The 19,103-nt window shown below is 39.0% G+C and overlaps 1 protein-coding gene across 1 annotated transcript in view; it reads left to right on the forward strand.

Annotated features, from left to right (window-relative positions):
- SLC26A4 (solute carrier family 26 member 4) overlaps window positions 1-16,974 on the forward strand; it is a 40,071-nt gene extending 23,097 nt beyond the window's left edge. The window contains exons 14-20 of the mRNA XM_033088263.1: window positions 862-954; window positions 2,078-2,173; window positions 2,777-3,007; window positions 6,003-6,057; window positions 7,179-7,321; window positions 10,494-10,577; window positions 16,840-16,974. Coding sequence (XP_032944154.1) covers window positions 862-954; window positions 2,078-2,173; window positions 2,777-3,007; window positions 6,003-6,057; window positions 7,179-7,321; window positions 10,494-10,577; window positions 16,840-16,974 — 837 coding nt within the window. The remainder of the gene's footprint in view (window positions 1-861; window positions 955-2,077; window positions 2,174-2,776; window positions 3,008-6,002; window positions 6,058-7,178; window positions 7,322-10,493; window positions 10,578-16,839) is intronic.
- Window positions 16,975-19,103: the final 2,129 nt, after the last annotated feature.

Consider the following 19,103-nt stretch of genomic DNA (forward strand, 5'->3'; position numbering starts at 1 on the left):
AAAAAGCAGAGAAAGAAAATTAAGAAAACACTTTTAAAAATTAAAAATAAAAGTTTTTAAAAGAAATTTTTAAAAATTTGTTTAAATGTGAACCCTACGACATTGTAGTCTAATTTTACCTTAACATTAAAAAAATGTTGGCCACTGAATCTGGAATTCCAGTAAGTGCTACTTAATTTATTTCCACAACCTCCCTCAGTTATGTTGACCGAAGTGCCATCAAGAGCTAAAAATGATGGCCGAGAGTCTCTGTCTCTGGGCTGGGAACCCTGGGCTGAGTTCTGAGTTCTAGCATACGGCTTGTAGAGACCTTGCCCAACACACTCAGCCTCTCAGGGCCTCAGTTTTCTCCTCTGACGGGGTTGGACTAACATTGTTATGATTCCTAAAGACTAGAAAAGCCTGTGATTCTGTGGGTTTGACTTTTGGTCTGGCCACTCTGTGTCAGGGTAAGAACAAGCAAATGACATTATAGGTCTCAGTTCCCGTAGATTCCCTTGGTTTTGCTACTTTTTTTTTCTATTTTAAAATAAATTTTTTTGAAGGGGGAAGGGCCAGTGGTATGAACTTGAGGCAACTCATGTCATCAGTCTGAGCCTGTTTCTTCCTCCAGAAGTCAGAGGGTTGAATAATTGCTTTCTAAAGCCCTCTCTTGACCTTCATTGGGACAGTGGAGGTTTAGCAGTTTGGGTAACCAATTGCTTCCCACCTGGGATGAAGCCCCTATTTGAGGAAAGTTGAGTGCTGCTGCCCAGCTCTTCTGAACAATTGTATCTCAGCTGATAGCTGAATAGCCAGAAACTCAATTGAATATTTGAAGCCTGAAATTATTTAACCTCAATTTTTTTTTTTTAATGCTAGATTGAAGAACTGGAAGGAATGAAGATTATTAGGTTTTCTAGTCCTATTTTTTATGGCAATGTCGATGGTTTTAAAAAATGTATCAAGTCCACAGTAAGTATTTTATCTCTAGAAATGTGCTTTCTAATCTCCTTTGAGACTTCATTTATTCTGCAGGTATTTATTGGACTCAAACTGGGCATAAGTCTCTATACCTTGTTCCCTTTGTACAAGGCGTGAAGAATGATACAATACGTGCCCTCAAATAACTTACAACCTTTTGGGGATAAGAAAAAAAATATATAACACACATGTTAAAGTCCAGGTAGCAATAACTATGCTGGACAAAAACACTAGAGTTGTCTCCAGGCAGAATTTGAGTAAATTCCAAATGGATAGTACAGACCATATGTGTTAAGCGTTCATAGAAGGGAGCGATCCATGTTACGTAGTTGGACTCATCAGGCTTTGTGTGGCAGTCGGGCAGAAGGAAAGAGATTATAGCCGATGTTTGGGGACTATGTGAGCTGAGAGGAAAAGGTGGAAACAAGTATTGGAGGGAGGATTGCTCATCTGGAGTAAAAAGTTAGATAGTGTAAGTGGACCATGAAAGCAGGAAATTCTGAATTCCATGCTGTGCTTCAAAGTTGGGTTTTGCCTCTATACCAGTGTTTTACCACACGGGTTCTAGGGTGAACTGGTTCAGAGGAATAGTCATAGATTTTGCAATAACAAAAGAGCTCTGTAATATCAAGGGAATTTAAAAACCACAGATTTAAAGTTAAAGAAGTTATTTTCACTCTTTTGTTTTTTATTGTCTTAGAATCTTTAATATGCTACTGAGTTTCTGGGTGGTGGGTAGGGTGGCTCGGTAGTGGAGGCCGCCATCAGACCTCAGAATTTCTTCTTCTCTTTTTTTTTTTCCCCAAACTTTTATTTATTTAAGTCTGTTTTCCCAGGATCCATCAGCTCCAAGTTAAGTAGTTGTTTCAATCTAGTTGTGGAGGGCGCAGCTCACAGTGGCCCATGTGGGGATCGAACTAGCAACCTTGTTGTTAAGAGCACCTCGCTCTAACCAACTGAGCTCTCCGGCTGCCCCATACCTCAGACTTTGTTATTTGGCAGGACATCGCAAGGAATAATACCACTTAAGAAATAACCTCTTCGGATAGCAATTGTCATTAATTGTCATTAATGAAACCAGATGTTTTAAGTAACTTGATATTTATTTCCAAAGGTTGGATTTGATGCCATCAGAGTGTATAATAAGAGGCTGAAAGCACTAAGGAAAATACAGAAACTCATCAAAAAAGGACAATTAAGAGCAACAAAGGTGAGGAAACATCTTATCACTCTTCAATTCTTTGCTTTCTCAGATGAAAATGAAAGCTGCTTGATAGTCTACAATCAAATCGACCCCCTTTGTCACCCAGATGTGTATAAGCAGATGACAGATTTGCCAGAGAACAGCGGAGGTGTTCTAATAGTCCAGAGGAAATAGGAGGAAATAAAATGAAATCAGAGTTCCTTGGAAACATGTGGTGTGATTCTTTTTCCCATCATGAAATAAACCTTGTTTTTACTGAAAGGAACAAAACAAGTGCTAATTCAATGCCAGAAAATTGTAATAGAAGGCAGTAAGTTCATAAACTTTTAGAGCTGTTGCCTTTTATTCAGACTCTGCTGCCAAAGTATCTCTTGGCCAAGTTCTACAATCTTCCAGAAATCAAGAGTTCGCGACTCCTCTGTTCTTCCATTTTTCTTCCTAGAGAACATCAAAGTTTGGCCTGAGGTGGACCTCACTCCTTAAGAGTGCTTCCCCTCAGTGTTTTGCTTACAAGGAACAGTGTGTAGCATTTTTAAGTAATTTGAAATGGATTGTTGAAAGATCTCCCAAATCACTGGTGATTAAGTTAGCGGTATTTTCTTTGTTTAGAATGGTATTATAAGTGATGCTGGCTCATCGAATAATGCTTTTGAACCTGACGAAGATATTGAAGACCCAGAAGAACTCGACATCCCAACCAAGGAAATAGAAATTCAAGTGGATTGGAACTCTGATATTCCAGTGAAAGTCAATGTCCCCAGAGTGCCCATCCATAGCCTCGTGCTTGATTGCGGAGCTGTATCTTTCCTGGATGTTGTTGGAGTGAGATCGTTGCGTGTGGTAAGGTTCTGGTGTTTTGAATTATAGATCTGAAGCTTTGGCAATAGTAAATTAATACATTGCCTAGTCTTGCAAAGGGACAATTGATTGCATGGGCTCTGTAATTTTTCTAGGGGAATGCTTTTGCACTAGACTATAATATTTTAAAGCACAAGCTATGGAGCTAGACCATCTGGGGTTGAATCCTGACTCTACCACTTGCTGCAGTGTGACTATGAACAAGTTGCTTACTCTGTCTGCACCTCAGTTTCTTCATCTGTAATATGAGAATAATGATGGTGCCTACTTCTTAGGGTTTTTATGAGCATTAAATATATATATTTAGTGCCAAAGAAAGTATACACATTTTAAGAAAGGAAAACTATTAAAATTGTAATACTAAATATATACTGATAACAAAAGATTCATACAAGTCATGTTTGACTTCTGCAATTACGAGAGGTGCTCAAAGTGGTTACCATCAGCATCCAGACACTTTTGACTACAGCAAACTACTGCTTGAGCAATGTTGACCAAAGTGTCCACTTGTATACATATTTTTGGCACCCCCAGATATACTAATATATATGGTTTAGAAAAGTATCTGGCACATAGTTACCCCTCAGCAAATATTAACATTAGTTATGTTTTATTTTTCTGAGAATATATAGGAAATGGAGTATTGAAAGAATGAAAAGTAGGTGAAAGTTTACATTAAGTATTATGTTTTTATTTGTTATGTGAATAACAGCAGAATGAAGAATACCAGGTACATGGCAGGACTGGGAAATGATCAAGCCAGGAATGATCAAGAGGTTAGAGCAGGAAACAGCTCAGGCATCTCGGACGTCAGGCTTGGAGAGCATGTAGAACAGGAACATTCATGATATCAGACACCAGTTGTGCAAGCTCAAGTTCATTCCTTCAACAAATAGATGCAAAATGCCTAGTACGTGCGTAGCACTCAGCCAGGCACACGAAACAAGTAATGAAGTAGTCAGAGTCCCTATCCTCATGGGACTAGCAGTCTAGAGGGAAAGGCAAACATTAAGTAATCTTTTAAATAACAACTATACTAAGTGCTCCAAAGCAGACAATCTAGGGTATCGACTTGACCAGGAGTGTCGAGTTTAGATGAAGCTACAGGTAGGTATCAAACGAGTCAGGCAGAAAAGTAGGCAGGTTCAAGGCACCACAATGAGATGTAATGATATGAAAATGACCTTCAACGGAGGTTTAGCTTAGCTGGGGCTTCTTGGCTACCTCTGCAAAGTTAGAGAATGATCCCAGGATGCGAGTCCTAGGCAGGTAAGGTAGAAAAGCGATTATAATTGACGAAAGACTGTGAGAAAATGCTGACAGGTTCTCTGCCGGTGTCTCAGCAGACCTGGTCATTAGCTCATTTGAGAACAGATCTTATTCTTCATTGTTTATTTCACTCTAGGCATTGGCTCAGATGCATTATAGATTGTGTTGGCCAAAGGGTTTCATGAATTACTTTTGGGAAGAGTCTTAATGTACTTAATGCCAGAATATTTGTCACACCTAACAAATAATTGCTTTCAAATGCTAAAATGACAATTATGAAAACTCCAGACTTTATAGTTATATAGAGGTCTTGATCTTTTTCCCAGAAATTTCAAGCTCTATTTTATTATTATTATTATTAATTTAACCCAGCATATTTATTGAGCACATTCTCTGTGCCAGGCACTGTTCTAGGTGTTGGAGTTAAAGTGACAAAAAAGATAAATAAATATGGACTGACCATGGGTGATTAGACAATTTATCATCTAACCTGGGACACTTCTGAGAGTAAAAGTGAGCACTATTAATAATTACGCTGAGTGTACTGGTCAGCTGTTGTTGCAAGGATGCTGCATAACAAACCACCCCAAAGTCAGCAGCTTACAACAGTCATTAATTTTTCTTGCTCATGTGTCTGTAGGTTGAGTGGGAAAGCTCTGCTTTATGCTGAGAGTTGGCTGGGCTGGGCTCCAGCCTTCAGACTGCATTCAGGTCTCTACACGGAGCGTGTTCCTATGATGGTGAATCACAAAGCACAAGGAAAGGAAGCACAGTGCCTCTTAAAGCATCACTGACATCATATCTGCTAGTGTTCCATTGGCCAAAGAAATCACATGACCAAGCACAAATTCATGCTACTGGCAGTATACTCTTTCTTAAGGGGAAAGGAGTTAATATTTGCTGAACAGCAATCTAATCCACCATACTGACACAAGAGGTATAAACCAGGGCCATTCCAAGAATAGCTGGACCTGTGGTCCACCCTAGTTTGATCTTCTGGAGCTTATGATCTAGCAGGGAAGACGGATAATTACGTAGTTAATTGTAAGGGTGACATGGGTTACAAGAGTGCACATGGGGTGTAAAGTTCTATTTTATTATTGCCCGTAGGTCTTACATCTTGATTTTTTAAATTAAACTTTTCATTTTGAGATAATTGTGATTCCCATGAAGGTGTAAGAAATAATGCAGAGAAATCCTTTGTAACCCTTACCTGCTTTCTCCCAATGCTAACATCTTGCAAAACTATTGTACAAAATCACAATCAGGATATTGAAACCGATACAGTCAAACTACAGAACCCTTGATTTTCAGGTCAGTTTTTACATTCAAAATCTGGTGGCTGCATATCTACACCCATATGTCTTCCACTCAAAGATATAAACTCATACTCTTGTCTCTGATCTGCAGGGGCTATCTTAGGAAGCCTCCTGTGCTCCCTTCTTTTCTTCCTTCCATAAATATCTACCAAGCACCTCGGTGCTATCAAGTGCTGTGCTTTGGGCACTGGATGTAGCCACCTCTTGCGCTGCGGTCTTATCCCTAATCACATCACCACTGTGGGCTGAAAACCTCTGTGATTTTCCAATAATGAATTTTCCTCAAAGTTCTGATTAACCATGAAAGTATTGTAGTTTCTCCTAAGCAAGTAACTGAATGCTACTGAATTATGATAAAGTTACTCAAATTCTCCTTTTTAAATTTTTAGATTGTCAAAGAATTCCAAAGAATTGATGTAAATGTGTACTTTGCATCGTTTCAAGGTAAATGCGTATATGTACATATCTATCTATAAGACTTCTCCCTAAGTCCTTTCTCCTACTTTGGAATGTAGATACGTCATGACCAAAGGCCTTTAAAGAAAAAACAACATTTTTCTTGTCATGATAAAAAATATATAATGAAATTTGCCATTTTAGTCACATTCAAGTATACAATTAATTCAGTGGCATTAAGTACGTTACAACGTTGTGCAACCATCACAACTATGTATTTCCAAAACTTTTCATCACCATAAACAGAAACTCTACCCATTTAGCAATCCCCCCAAGGGCCTTTTTGAACCTAGAAAGATATTACTTCCAATTTGTGCCATTGAGCTAGTAATGCATGTAAACTTATATCTGGACAGCAGTGCTGGATCAGTGGGGAAAAATTATCACAGGGAGAGCAGAGCTGGAGATGACTTAGATCCCTTAAAATGAGAGGGTCCTCCAGGGTCTGACTCTGTGCCTGACTATGTGTGAGTGTGTGTTTGTAGGAAATACTAGTGCTTTGATTGGAAGCAGAGACAGATAAGGATACTTGAACCAGTGATGTATTGAGCGAGGACACTGGAAACATTCATGAGGGAGTGAGGAAAGCAGGATAGGGTAGAGGAAGAAGCTGGACAAAAACATGGTTTCAGAAGTCTACCTTAGCCTGACTTCACAAGGATCACACAGCAGGTAGAGCACCGGGGGCTATTCCTCCTTGAGGCCAGGAAGCCAGCCTGTGCACCCTCATGTCAGCCTGTCAGTGGCTGCAGGCCACCCAAGGGTGCAGGTGTTAAGTTCCCAGGCCTTCTCAGGTGACAGCTCCCCTTGGCCCAGGAAAGTTGTCCAGAGAAGGCCACAGCTGTGAAACAGTAGCAGCCAGGCTCACAGCAGCTGGAGGATGAGAACAGTGGCAAAGGGACCTGGTTAGGAACCAGGCATCTCCTACAACCCATTATGGGTAACCCTGCCATGTGCTACCAGAAAAGAAACTCATTTTAGAGCAGGATCACATTTTGGAAATGAGTAAAGGAATTAAAAGGAGGAGCTACCAAAGCTTAGTATTGGTTGATATTACAAAAATATCTTTTTCCTAGAGACTAACTAAACATTATTTCTTTCTTTTGAAGATCATGTGATAGAAAAGCTGGAGAAATGTGGTTTCTTTAATGATAACAGAAAGGACATATTCTTTTTGACTGTCCATGATGCTGTCCTCCACGTACAGAACCAGGTTAAATCCCGAGAGATTCAAGATTCCCTTTTAGAAACGGTAAACATATAACTTTTTTTTTTTTTAAGATTTTATTGGGGAAGGGGAACAGGACTTTATTGGGGAACAGTGTGTACTTCCAGGCCTGTTTTTTTCCAAGTCAAGTTGTTGTCCTTTCAATCTTAGTTGTGCAGGGTGCCGTTCAGCTTCAAGTTGTTGTCCTTTCAGTCTTAGTTGTGGAGGGTGCAACTCAGCTCCAGGTCTAGTTGCCATTACTAGTTGCAAGGGGTGCAGCCCACCATCCCTTGCGGGAGTTGAACCGGCAACCTTGTGGTTGAGAGGATGCGCTGCAACCAACTGAGCCATCCAGGAGCTCAGCGGCAGCTCAGCTCAAGGTGCCGTGTTCAATCTTAGTTGCAGGGGGCACAGCCCACCATCCCTTGAGGGACTTGAGGAATTGAACTGGCAACCTTGTGGTTGAGAGCCCACTGGCCCATGTGGGAATCGAACCGGCAGCCTTCAGAGTTAGGAGCATGGAGCTGTAACCGCCTGAGCCACCGGGCCGGCCCAATTTAGCCTTTTTTACCTATGTATATGTATCTTCCTTACACCAGCATAACTTCTGTAAATGGTGAAAATTGCACAAACTTAGGTTTGAATGCCAGCCTCGGAGGATGTTAAGCCATCTGCTTAACTTCACAGAGCCTCAGTTTTCTCATCAGTAAAAGGGGAGTAAAAACATTTCCTTTTCTGGGTAGATGCGAAGACTACCCAGCATCTTATAGGAAAGCACCTGGGAGTGCCGAATGCATATTAGTTACACTGTGTGGGCTTACTAATCAAAGTAGGCAGTAACTGTAGTGCCTTTTTAGAATAAAGTGCTGACTCTTAGTGTGGGGACAAAGCCCCGGAGAGCAGTTTCCAGGCTCTCGGCCTCACGTGGAAAGGTGCTGGCTTGGGTAATACGTTGGCTGTGGCTCGTTGGCCGTCAGCTGTAGCCTGTTAGTCAATTGGCTACTGATAGAACTGCCGCGGCTGCACTGGGAAGGGAGAGTCGGTTGGCAGGCAGAAAAGCGGACAGCAGGTCGCACGTCGTGTGACTCCAGCCTCCAGTGAGACTGTAGTGGTATGACGCTCCTACCTATTGCTCTGTGGGTGTTCCTGGTTGGCCTAGCCTCATCCTGCATTCTTATGTGGGGAGTAGGAGCTGAGACCCCACAGGCCGCCCCGCACGACACTTGGATTTTCTGGGATTTGTATATAAAAATGCAATGTGAATTCTCAGCAATCTAGAAACTCCTGATTATCAATGCCTTTAAATAGGATCCATTAGGTCAGAACTGATGTTTGAAAAAGAAAAATAATTAAAAGCCATGAATCAGCCCAGAGTTCATTATCCCCCACCAAATAGAAAAGACCCTGATTTCTTATGGTCCTTCTTATTTCTTCAGTTCTGTTGTCAGACACTGAGGAAAGTTAAGCATCCTGCTCTGGGTCACGGGCTGGACCTACTGGTGGGCTCGGTACAGGAACCTCTTTCCTCCCATGTGAATTTTGGAAACGAAAACAAATACCTATAAAAATAACAACAATAATTATTATTTCAGTGACACAGTCTACTGTATTTTAAATTGCTTCCCCTTTCTCCCCCCTAAATTTAGGGTAAGCAGCTTCTTATTGTAAACTGGAAGTTAATGTCTGAAGTAAAACTAATTTAGAAAACAATAGTACATTATTCTTTTCAGCTGTTGTTAGTAGAGAGATTGCTCTGCCTAATGCTGCTGGAGAAAATACTAGTCTTAAGCACCAAGATCTGGCTCTTAAATTAAAAAAAAAAAAAAAGGGGGGGGAAGAAAAGTATTATAGTAAAACCACAAATCTTAAAAAAAACAAAGATGCATACAAGATGCTCGTCTTTGGAAACTCATAAACCTTTTTCTGTCTTAAAATTCTCTAACCCATACATAAAAACAACAAAGCAGGATCATATATAAAGTATCTAAAAAAGACCCCGTATTAAAAGTAAAATAGAACTAAGGTGTCAAGTTCGTTCTCAACATGAAAACAGTTATTTTGTTATTTGTTTATACCCAATTCTGATCCAAGATCTCTGATCCCATGAATGTTACAAAAAGCACTAACCAAGAGTGCCCCCACCAGTGTTACTCAACCTCGTTTGTAATCAGAGAGGCATTGTGAGAGGCTGGGAAGGATTTTTTGACCCTGAACAAATGTCACACAGAGCAGAACTGAGTGCTTGTATTATATCCTTACTGGTTCACTGGGTAGTGGGTTGAGCACGGCTGGTGGCCTGTCAGATCAGAAACCTTATACTTCTGTGCACCCTCGGTATCGAGCACAAAGCCCTGTACATGGCGGAGGTAAATGATGGTAAATCTCACCTGTGGTACTTTCCTTCTCTTCAGGAAGGGGAACTTGTGTATTATGGATGTTGTGGATGCAGTGTTAGGACCCTCTCCCATCCCTTGATATGGCCATCACAGAGGTCACCCAGGACAGCCTCAACTTGTAGTTACCTACCCTCTGACTTTCCCATTATGTCTGACCACCTGCGCGTGACTGAAGTGAATTACATTTCCATGCTAGCAAAGAGAATTGGATTATTTATTTGTGAGATGAAAAGTAGCTAAAAAGCTCTTTGAAATGCCACTCTTGCCTTTATATATATTTGCAGTTGCTTTGGGAATATATTTCTTTATTCATTAAGACAAAGCCCAAATTATTATTGGTTTCCTCTGTGTATAAGATTAAAATACATATCACTGAACAGCCAACTTGGTCCATAGATGTTGGTTTCTATCTCCAATAAAATTAATTTCCATCCAAGTTACCTTGGGACTGTTCATTGTCATCAGTCACAGGAGCATTCAGTGCATGCTCAATGCTTAGTTTAGCCATTGAAATAAAAACACTATGGACTGCTGAATCATTCAGGAACTCGGGGTGACTACTTCAGAGGTTGGGGAAGAGAACTGAAGAGGGGGTTAGACAATGGAGAACTGTCCTAGCTCACACTCAAATGTGAAAAAATGCTACAGGGAAAACTCTGAGTGAGAAATATAAAAGAACAAGAAAGCTGGAAAGGATTCTAAAGTTTTCAGATGATTCCAGATGAGAAGCACCAGCAGCACTTAAAGTCATTTTCAGTGGAGGATCCGGTGGTTTGACGCTATTATGTTTCCAATAAATCTTGTCTGTGTTCTTTGTCAAGATCTCCCTCATCCAAGACCATAAAGATCGTCTTGAATTAATGGAAGCAGAGCTGATTGAAGGAGACCTCAGTGTCGAAGATGAGGTATGGGCATTATTTTCTTTCAAAGAAAATAATTCGGATTAAATCTTGAATAAATAGAATAATACATACAGTGACTATGTCTGATGCAAACTATTCAGAGAAAAAATATATATTTTAAATACCAAAAGGATGGCTTCATCAAAAAGGAAAAATGGGAAATAAGAATTCTCTCTTGAAGACATTAAGAGCTTGGGGACCTTCTGCCCCAGGCATATAGGCAGATACCTAAGCCTCCGCATACTTCCTCTTCCACTGACCTAAGGGGTGGGGGAAAGGTGAAGGAAGGGAACTTCTAACTCAGGAGTTTCAGAAGCTTCAGAAATAGTACGGGAGGAGCAGGAACCTCGTGACCTTTCTCCATCCGACTGATAATGGCTAAGAATGCATTGCAGATGCTCTTGAGGCATCGGATGATTCCTAGGAAACTTGACTGGAACTTGTGGTTATCTGAGTGAACTTTGTGGCTCCACCAGTGAGTAAAATGTGACTACCAAAAGAAGGTCATAGAATTTTAAAGTTGAAAAATGTCTTAGAAATCAAGTGATCCCCCCTCCTAGCCCATGCAGAGATCTCTCCTCCACCATGGATGTTCACTTAGCTTTTGTGCGAACATTTCCAGACACTGGCAACTCGTAGCTTTTCCAGGGAGTTTGTTACATGGTCAGGAGTCTCCAAGTGTTAGTTGTTCTTATGAAACAAGATTTAGCTTTTCTCTAATAACGGTCTTACGGACTGAGATCTGCCTTTTGGGATCAAACCCTCCCACTGAAGAGTCCTTGTGTGTCCAGCAAACTCTACTCCAGGCAGGACTCCTCCAGGTCCCTTTATCATTCCTCATAGACACAGAATTTGCCAAGAAGAGGACACAAAACCCTAGATGGGATCAGGCCAGCATGGAGCTTATGCAACCATGACCTACCTGGATCTCATCAATGTATTTCCGTTACCGTGACTTAAAAGTGTGTTTATTTTCATAATAGCCACATCAACATTTTGCTGCTATTGAGCAGGGGTCAATTAAAGACTTAGGATTTTCACACTAACTGTTGTCCAGCTGGGCTCCCCATTTATATTTGTGTAATTGGTTTTTGACCCTAGTGCAGGACTACACGTATTTCTGATCGATTACATCTTATTCATTCCCGTCTATTGACATCCTTTTGAATTCTGAATCTATCATCCAGCATATTAACTATGCACCCCCACTGGTGTCATGTACAAATCGGATAAGTATGCCTTCTTTGCCTTATTTCAGAACCTGATAAAAGTGTGGAAAGCATACAATTCAAACCCCTATGGCAAAACCAGGCAGTGAGGATGACAGTCAGAGAAGACTTTTGTGGAGGAAATAACACTGCTAGGGTGAAAAGCAGAGGTCCTGCGTCTTAGCCCACCAGTGTCGTGAGCCCAGGAACATCATCACTGAGCTCTGCAGTCCTTCCAGCTTTAGAAGTTTAAGACTATGGATATAGGGCCAACTTAGTAGAGTAAAAGCTCATATATCAAAATTGGGACTAAAGAAGTTGCTATAATATAGATGTATTTTTGATTGCTACATAAAAGGATCATTCAGGTAGGAATCCTGTAGATAGTGAGGCAGTAGAGCGGAGTGGTTTTAAGGACATGGATTCTAGAGCCAGATGGATGTGAGTGTGAACCCTGATTTCCTACTTACTGGCTGTGTAGCCCAGGGAAAATGACTTACCTTGTCGTCATGTTAGTTTCTTCATGTAAAATAGAAATAATAATGCTTCAAAGAGTTGCAAAAATCAAAGGATGACTAGTAAGTGCTCAGTAAATAGTAATTACTGCTTTTAAATAAATCTAATTAACGTTTGATGAGTTACAAAATTAAGTTTGTACCCTCCTTTTATTATGATGATCCACACACCTAAATGGGCAAACGCAAGCAACCAGCACTATCAAAACATATTTGTAAAACGCTTAAGGAGAATTCAGTTCTATTAACACTTTTATTTCCCCTTTGCTTCCATAGGCTATGCGCAGACTTGCTTTCTGAAAGTGAGCTCAGGAAGTCACTCGAATTTAACCGCCTGTGTAATTCTATGCAAGCATTTTCTGCACTGACTGTTTCTTTGAACTTGAAACACTCATTCTTTTTCTATTAGATTTTTTTTTTTAAATCTTCGATTTTTATTTTTTTTAACCTCTTAGCCATTGAAAGAGAAACACTTAAGATTGTTTCTAGGCTTTATTTATAAATAAATAAATAGCTTACCTCTAAAATGTGCAAAATGGTGAGAAGAATTATCCAGGCAATTTAGCCATGTCCAGGCTCTGCTGATGACATGCGGCCAGACCCACGTGACAGATTCGCTGACAGCATTCACCGGGGTACCCACGTGCCTCAGTTCAGTCATGGTAAGTGGGACCCAACAGCCTCTCTGGAATAAGATCTGCCTTCTTACTCCAGGAAGGTAATCCTAAGAAAAACCCATTTCTAACTGGCCTTGATAGCCATCAGCTGCACTGATCACAGGATGCGGGCACCCTGAGCAATACTGGAATATAATTGCTAGTGCCGTTTTCAATCAAAGCCTTCAAAATTCACTTTTGGTAAATACGTCGAAAAAGTCTTTAAAATGCAAAGTTGGTTAGTACTTAATAGTGAATGTTACATGTGACCATATCTGTAACCAGAATTCAGAATCAAGAAAATGGTTCACTTAAAAGCTACAGAAGTGGGTTGATGTATTTAGAGAAATGAAGCAATAAGATTATTGTGGTTTGTAAAAATCACTTTTTGATATGATAATCATGGATCACAATTAAGATCAAACAAAATATATGAAAGTCTGTCTCTAGTTTCAAAGTGCAATTTTAACTTAGTTTATAGAAATGATCACTGTGTAGTGGTATATAGAGGTATGGTCTATTTGAAATGTAACACAAAGATTGTGTTATTTTGAACAAAAAACAGTTCTGATGTTTATAAGACTGGTGATTAAAACAAATTTCTATTTTTCTCTAAAATTTTATCAGCATGAGAATAAGTGATTGTTAACTGAATTCTGATCACCTTTCAAAAGAAATCTTGAAAAGTAAATAGTCTATACAAAAATCTATGCTTAAAATGACTGTTTTAGATAAAACATTCTAAATGTACTCAATAGCAAAAGAAAAAAATTGGTTTTGGAATATACACATTGAAAATGTATAGGGTTTTTAAAAAATCCATATTTAAAGCCAGAAAATATTTTATATCTTTTATTTTCACTTAATCTTTTCTGACTGCCAGCGATTTTCTAGGTACTAGATGTAATATGTAGGCTGTGGCCCTGTGGACTATTCCCATACATTTCATGCTGGAATTAATGAAGTTGTACTTCATTACTAGAGAAAAATGAGTACTCAGGTCCCCAACTGAGACAACATCTTACATGGTGGAGAATTTTATTATACCTTTGGCACAGATGTGTGAAATTCCCAAATATGTTTGGCTAGCTAAAGGCAGCATGTCTTCTCTCTCTTTTTCTTCTTAAATACAATGAGAAACAAGGTATCTACTTCTGAAGGAATATCATCAGTGATCATATCAAATTGATTAACCGAAAGAATCATCGCCATCCTCTTAGCCTTCTGCATATTGGAATTTGAATGGGTTCTAATGGATTATGATATTACAATATTCATTCACGTTCATGGGTTATTCTGTCTTTGACTTAGAAGAGATTTCTCCCCCTATTGGGTACAGCATAACCAGGATTCTAATGTTATCTCATTTTCACAGTAATACCTGTTTATAATGGCAATAAATAATCTCTCTAAAGATTGAATATAATAATCTTGTAGGAAGTGGATGAATACCTCTGTTCAATAGAGGAAATATGCACTGTTCATTTTTTTTATTAGTTCAAAGAAATACCAAGTTACTCTTTATAATAAGGCTAGAGTTTTGTAAAATCCTGGGTCCATTTGTGACTATATAAGTTCACAGTCTATTTGACTTGTTTCCCCACACAGGAATACTGTCTCTTCTATGCATGTTTTGAATAATAAGCATACTTTTAATTCTGTATTGCCAATGGAAACTTTACTTGAAATTAAAGTTGTCTTTTGTTATGTTTTAACCTATATGATAAGACTCCAGTATTGTATATGAATTTCAATAACAAGTGAAAAAATCAAATCATGTGCAGTTGAAATATTTGCACATGTTTTTATTAAATGTAAAGTTACCTTTTAAACTACTCTGATGTGTCCTTTTTGAACAAAACTATTACATAAAAAATGCTACATTTTGTTTGCCATTACTCTCATCACTCATCTGTTTGATGTATTCTTTATAGCTCTCCTTCCACCTTTTGTGTGCGTGCAATTTTTTTGTAAAGACTTATCAGTGCAATAAACAATGTTACAAATATCTCAGTTAAATCTTGTAATTCTTATCCAAATATTTCCAGCGTATTTTGATTTTCATTCTTTTAAGAGTGATTCATTCTTTTAAGAATGATTTTCACTCTTTTAAGCAAACTTTTCATGCTGGTACAACCTACGTATCAAAAGCACACAAAACACAGTGTTCTGTTTGAAGAATTTTCACAAAGCACACCAGTGTAGCCAGCACCCAGATCAATCAGCAGAACACAACCAGAACAGCACCCAGAGCCTTCTCATGCTCCCTCCCAGTAATTGCCCCGATGTGTAATTACTGTCCTGACCTCTAACACTTGTTTTTTGAACTTCATATAAATGAAATCAAACAAGATTATTTTTTCCCTTTCTCTTTTGTGTCTGTCTTTTACACTTAACATCACAATCATGGAATTCATCCATGTTTTTGTGTATACTAATCATTCAATAATTTTCACTGCTGTATAGTATTCCACTGTCTAAATTTACCACCACTTATTTATCCATCCTACTGTGGACATTTGTGTTATCTAGAGGTTTTTTTCTTTCATGAATAGTGCTGCTATGAATATTCTTGTTTATTTTCTTGATGGACATATGCACACAATTATGCAGTATTCGGCTGGGAGCAGGGTTGCTGGCGTCACATGCACGTGTTCTGCTTCAGTAGACACTGCAGTAGACATCTAATATCTACAGCAGACTGTTGGTAAAGCGATCCCACCAGTTTGTATTTCTATCAGATGTGAGTTACATTTCCAGTTGCTACTCATTTTTGCCAATACTGGGTCTGTGTCTTTTTCATTTGAGCTGTTCTTATGGGTGTGTAGTTGTATCACACTGTGGTTTTAATTCTCATGTCGCTGATGACTAAAGAAGTTAAGCACCTTCTCAATGTTTATTATTTAAATATCCTCTATTGTGAATTGTGTGCACAAGTCACTTGCCTATTTTTCTCTTTTAGTCATCTGCCTTTTCTAATCGCATTGTAAGGGTTTATATAGTAAGGATATAAGTCGTGTATTGTAAATACTCTATTCTGTGGATTGCCTTTTCACTCTCATAATCATTTTTTGATGAACGAAAGTTCTTAATTTTAGTGTTGTTCAATTTGTCATTTTTCCCTTAATGGTTAGCCTTTTTTGTGTGTGTTTAGTGTAAGGTAATCGTTACCTCCCTAAGATAATGAAAATATTTTCCTATTTTTTTCTTCTAAAAATTTTGTTTTACTTCTATTTAGATACACGATATCTCTGGAGTCAATTTTTGTGTGTGATGTGAGGCAAGGAGTAAAGATACACTTTCTTTTGTTCAAAAATAGATATACCATTGACCCAGCACCTTTCAATAAAAATACTATCTTTTCTCCTTCTTCAGAGCAGTGTCACCTTTATCAAAAATCAACTGACTGTATATGTTTTGTCTGTCTCTGGGTTCTCTTGTCTGTCCCATTGGTCTCTGTGTCTGTTCTTGTACCAATACTTCACTGTATTGATTACTATAGGTTTTTAGTAGCTGTAGATACTTGGAAGTATAATTCCTCCAGTTTGTTCTTTTCCTGCTATATTTATGCTTAGCCTTCTGCATTTCCATATACATTTTAGAATAGCCTATCAATTTCTAACAAATATACTTTCTAGAAAATATACTTTCTAAAAAATTCTTAATATACTTTCTAGAATTACCAAAAATTTTCATCAGGGGCCAAAGACTCAAAAACTTAAATATACTTTACATTAAGTGAAATTATATATATATATACCCACAAAAATTAATCATGGTAATATTTTATTAAATGATTCAAAATACAAAAGCAACTTGAGTTTTGTGTTTTAAGTTAGAGAGAAATACAAATTTTGACTCATCTGCGTATAAACTTACACGGTAGGCCTCCCGGGTTGAGGTCAAGTATCTAACCGGAATTGAGATCCATCTCGGTGCCGCCAAGATTGCGGAGCAGGTTAACGCTGTGTTTGCCTGCTGTCACGACCACGTCAAAATTACAACTCTACCCACAGACTAGGTAGCCGAAACAACATTTGTTTCTCACAGTTCTGGAGGCTAAAGTCTGAGATGAGTGTGCCAGCGTACTCGGGTTCTGGGTGAGTGCCCTCTTCCTGGTTTTCAGAGGGTTGTCTCTTGGCTGTGCCCTCACACAGCTAGCTCCCTGGCCTCTTCTTGTGAGAGCACTAATCCCATCTCTACTCTGCTGACCTAATGAGCTCCCGAAGGCCCCACATTTAATGCATCACTTTGGGATTATGGTTTCAACACATAAATTTCCAGGGGGACATACTGGATGCACTGCCACTCTCTTCAAGAGAGCTGTGAACTAGGTGGCACTGCCACACACCTGAGGTCACATTCTGATCTCTGTGAGTTGATCGAAGTAGTCAACCCTCCCTAGCCTTCTTGGTGAATTCACTTCCTAGCTCATTGACTTGTGGTGAACCCATGAGGGTCCTCTAACCCAACCCTCCAAGCCTATGCAATGTACAAAGGAAGCCTGGACCTCCTTCTACATCCTGGCACGGAGGTTTTCAGGTGAATAGGAGAGGCCTGCACCATTCAAACATACTTGGGAGCCATGACCTTTTCCAGTTAAGTGGGTAAGGGAAGGAAGTGGTGAGAAATGAGTCTGGGAGGTGGACGGGGCGAGATTATGAGGGGCCTTGTATATCACATAAAGGATCATGGATTTTATCCTCCACTCGGGTAAGAGATAAGGGCAAAATTGCTGGGTTACATTACCTAGCTAATCCAGTCAACTGACCTGGATCCCTAGAAATAAATTCAGAGGTGAAATTAAAGTAGAAATGAATGAAGCTTTTGTTGTTTAGTTTCCAAGGAAAGTAACAGATGAACACAGACATTAGCTTTTGTGATTAAGAAATAAGCTGTTCCGTGGATATGATTTTTATTTCCCTAGTTTATCCTTTTAAAGACAATTTTAGTATTCTATTATCTATAATAAGATGAGGCATTGCTTTTATAATTAGGAAAATATGTGCTACATTAAAGGATTTAATGCAGAAACAGATACTGAGATTGAGATTGTGGAGTTAATATTTCCTTATAAACATGTTGCTGTTTCTATGTAAGAGTCATTGTCTTTTCTGGTTTTACTTGCTAGTAAAACAAAGAATTTTCGGTCCCTAAAACAAAGGAAGAAGTGATTGCCTAATCTTTCTGTTTAAACCAGTTATTAAATGTCTGACAAAATACAAGTTCTGGCAAACGAGCGCCCTATGCTTGCTGTGACCTTCTTCCAAAGAATTCAAGGTCGTGGACCTTTGGGAGTGATGCTCTTCTCTTTTCTCACTTCCTCCTCTTGATACTCAGTGGTTGGCCTAACCAGAGACACAGCCAGCCACACGGTGTGAGAAAGCTCAGGATGAAAAATCTGTACTCTGGGGAGAAACAATATGAAAGCCAAATTTGCCTGCTTAAATAGTTGAGGCTAGTTTCTCTTTTTAGATTCATCTGCCTTTTGTTTTTTTTCCAGGGCATTATTTTTTCTGTCTGTTCTTTATTCATTCATTCATCAAGTGTTTACTGTACATCTATTCTGTGATAGGCACAGAACTCGGGGCTGGGTAAACAGCAAGTGGTAAACAAAATAGACACAATCTCTGTTGTCATAGAACTTATAGTCTAATGTGGGAGGTGGCCAATAAATAAATACTGGGGGTGCCAAAAGCATGTATACAAGTGGACACTTCCGTCAACGGTGCTCAAAGCAGTAGTTTGCCTTAACCAGAAGTGTCTGGACGCTAACGGTAACCACTTTGAGCACCTCTTCTAATTGCAGAAGTCAACGTGACTTGGATTCATCTTTTGTTATCGGTATATATTGAATATTACAATTTTAATACAGTTTTCCTTCCTTAAAATGTGTATACACTTTTTTGGTACCCTCTGTATATTATGACTAGGGAGCTGTGCCACGGGGTGGGGGTGGAGCTGAGCGAATGAAGCGAGATGCTGAAGAAAAGCCAAGATGCAGATTCACCTGGAATTTCTGGAGCCTCTGAAAACTTGACATTCAAAGAGCACCAGGGCCTTTTCTTTTCTTTTCTTTTCTTTTCTTTTCTTTTCTTTTCTTTTCTTTTCTTTTCTTTTTCTTTTCTTTTTTTTTTTTTTACAAGTTTC

This window comes from Rhinolophus ferrumequinum, chromosome 20, assembly GCF_004115265.2.
Source record: "Rhinolophus ferrumequinum isolate MPI-CBG mRhiFer1 chromosome 20, mRhiFer1_v1.p, whole genome shotgun sequence".
Taxonomy (NCBI): Eukaryota; Metazoa; Chordata; class Mammalia; order Chiroptera; family Rhinolophidae; genus Rhinolophus; species Rhinolophus ferrumequinum.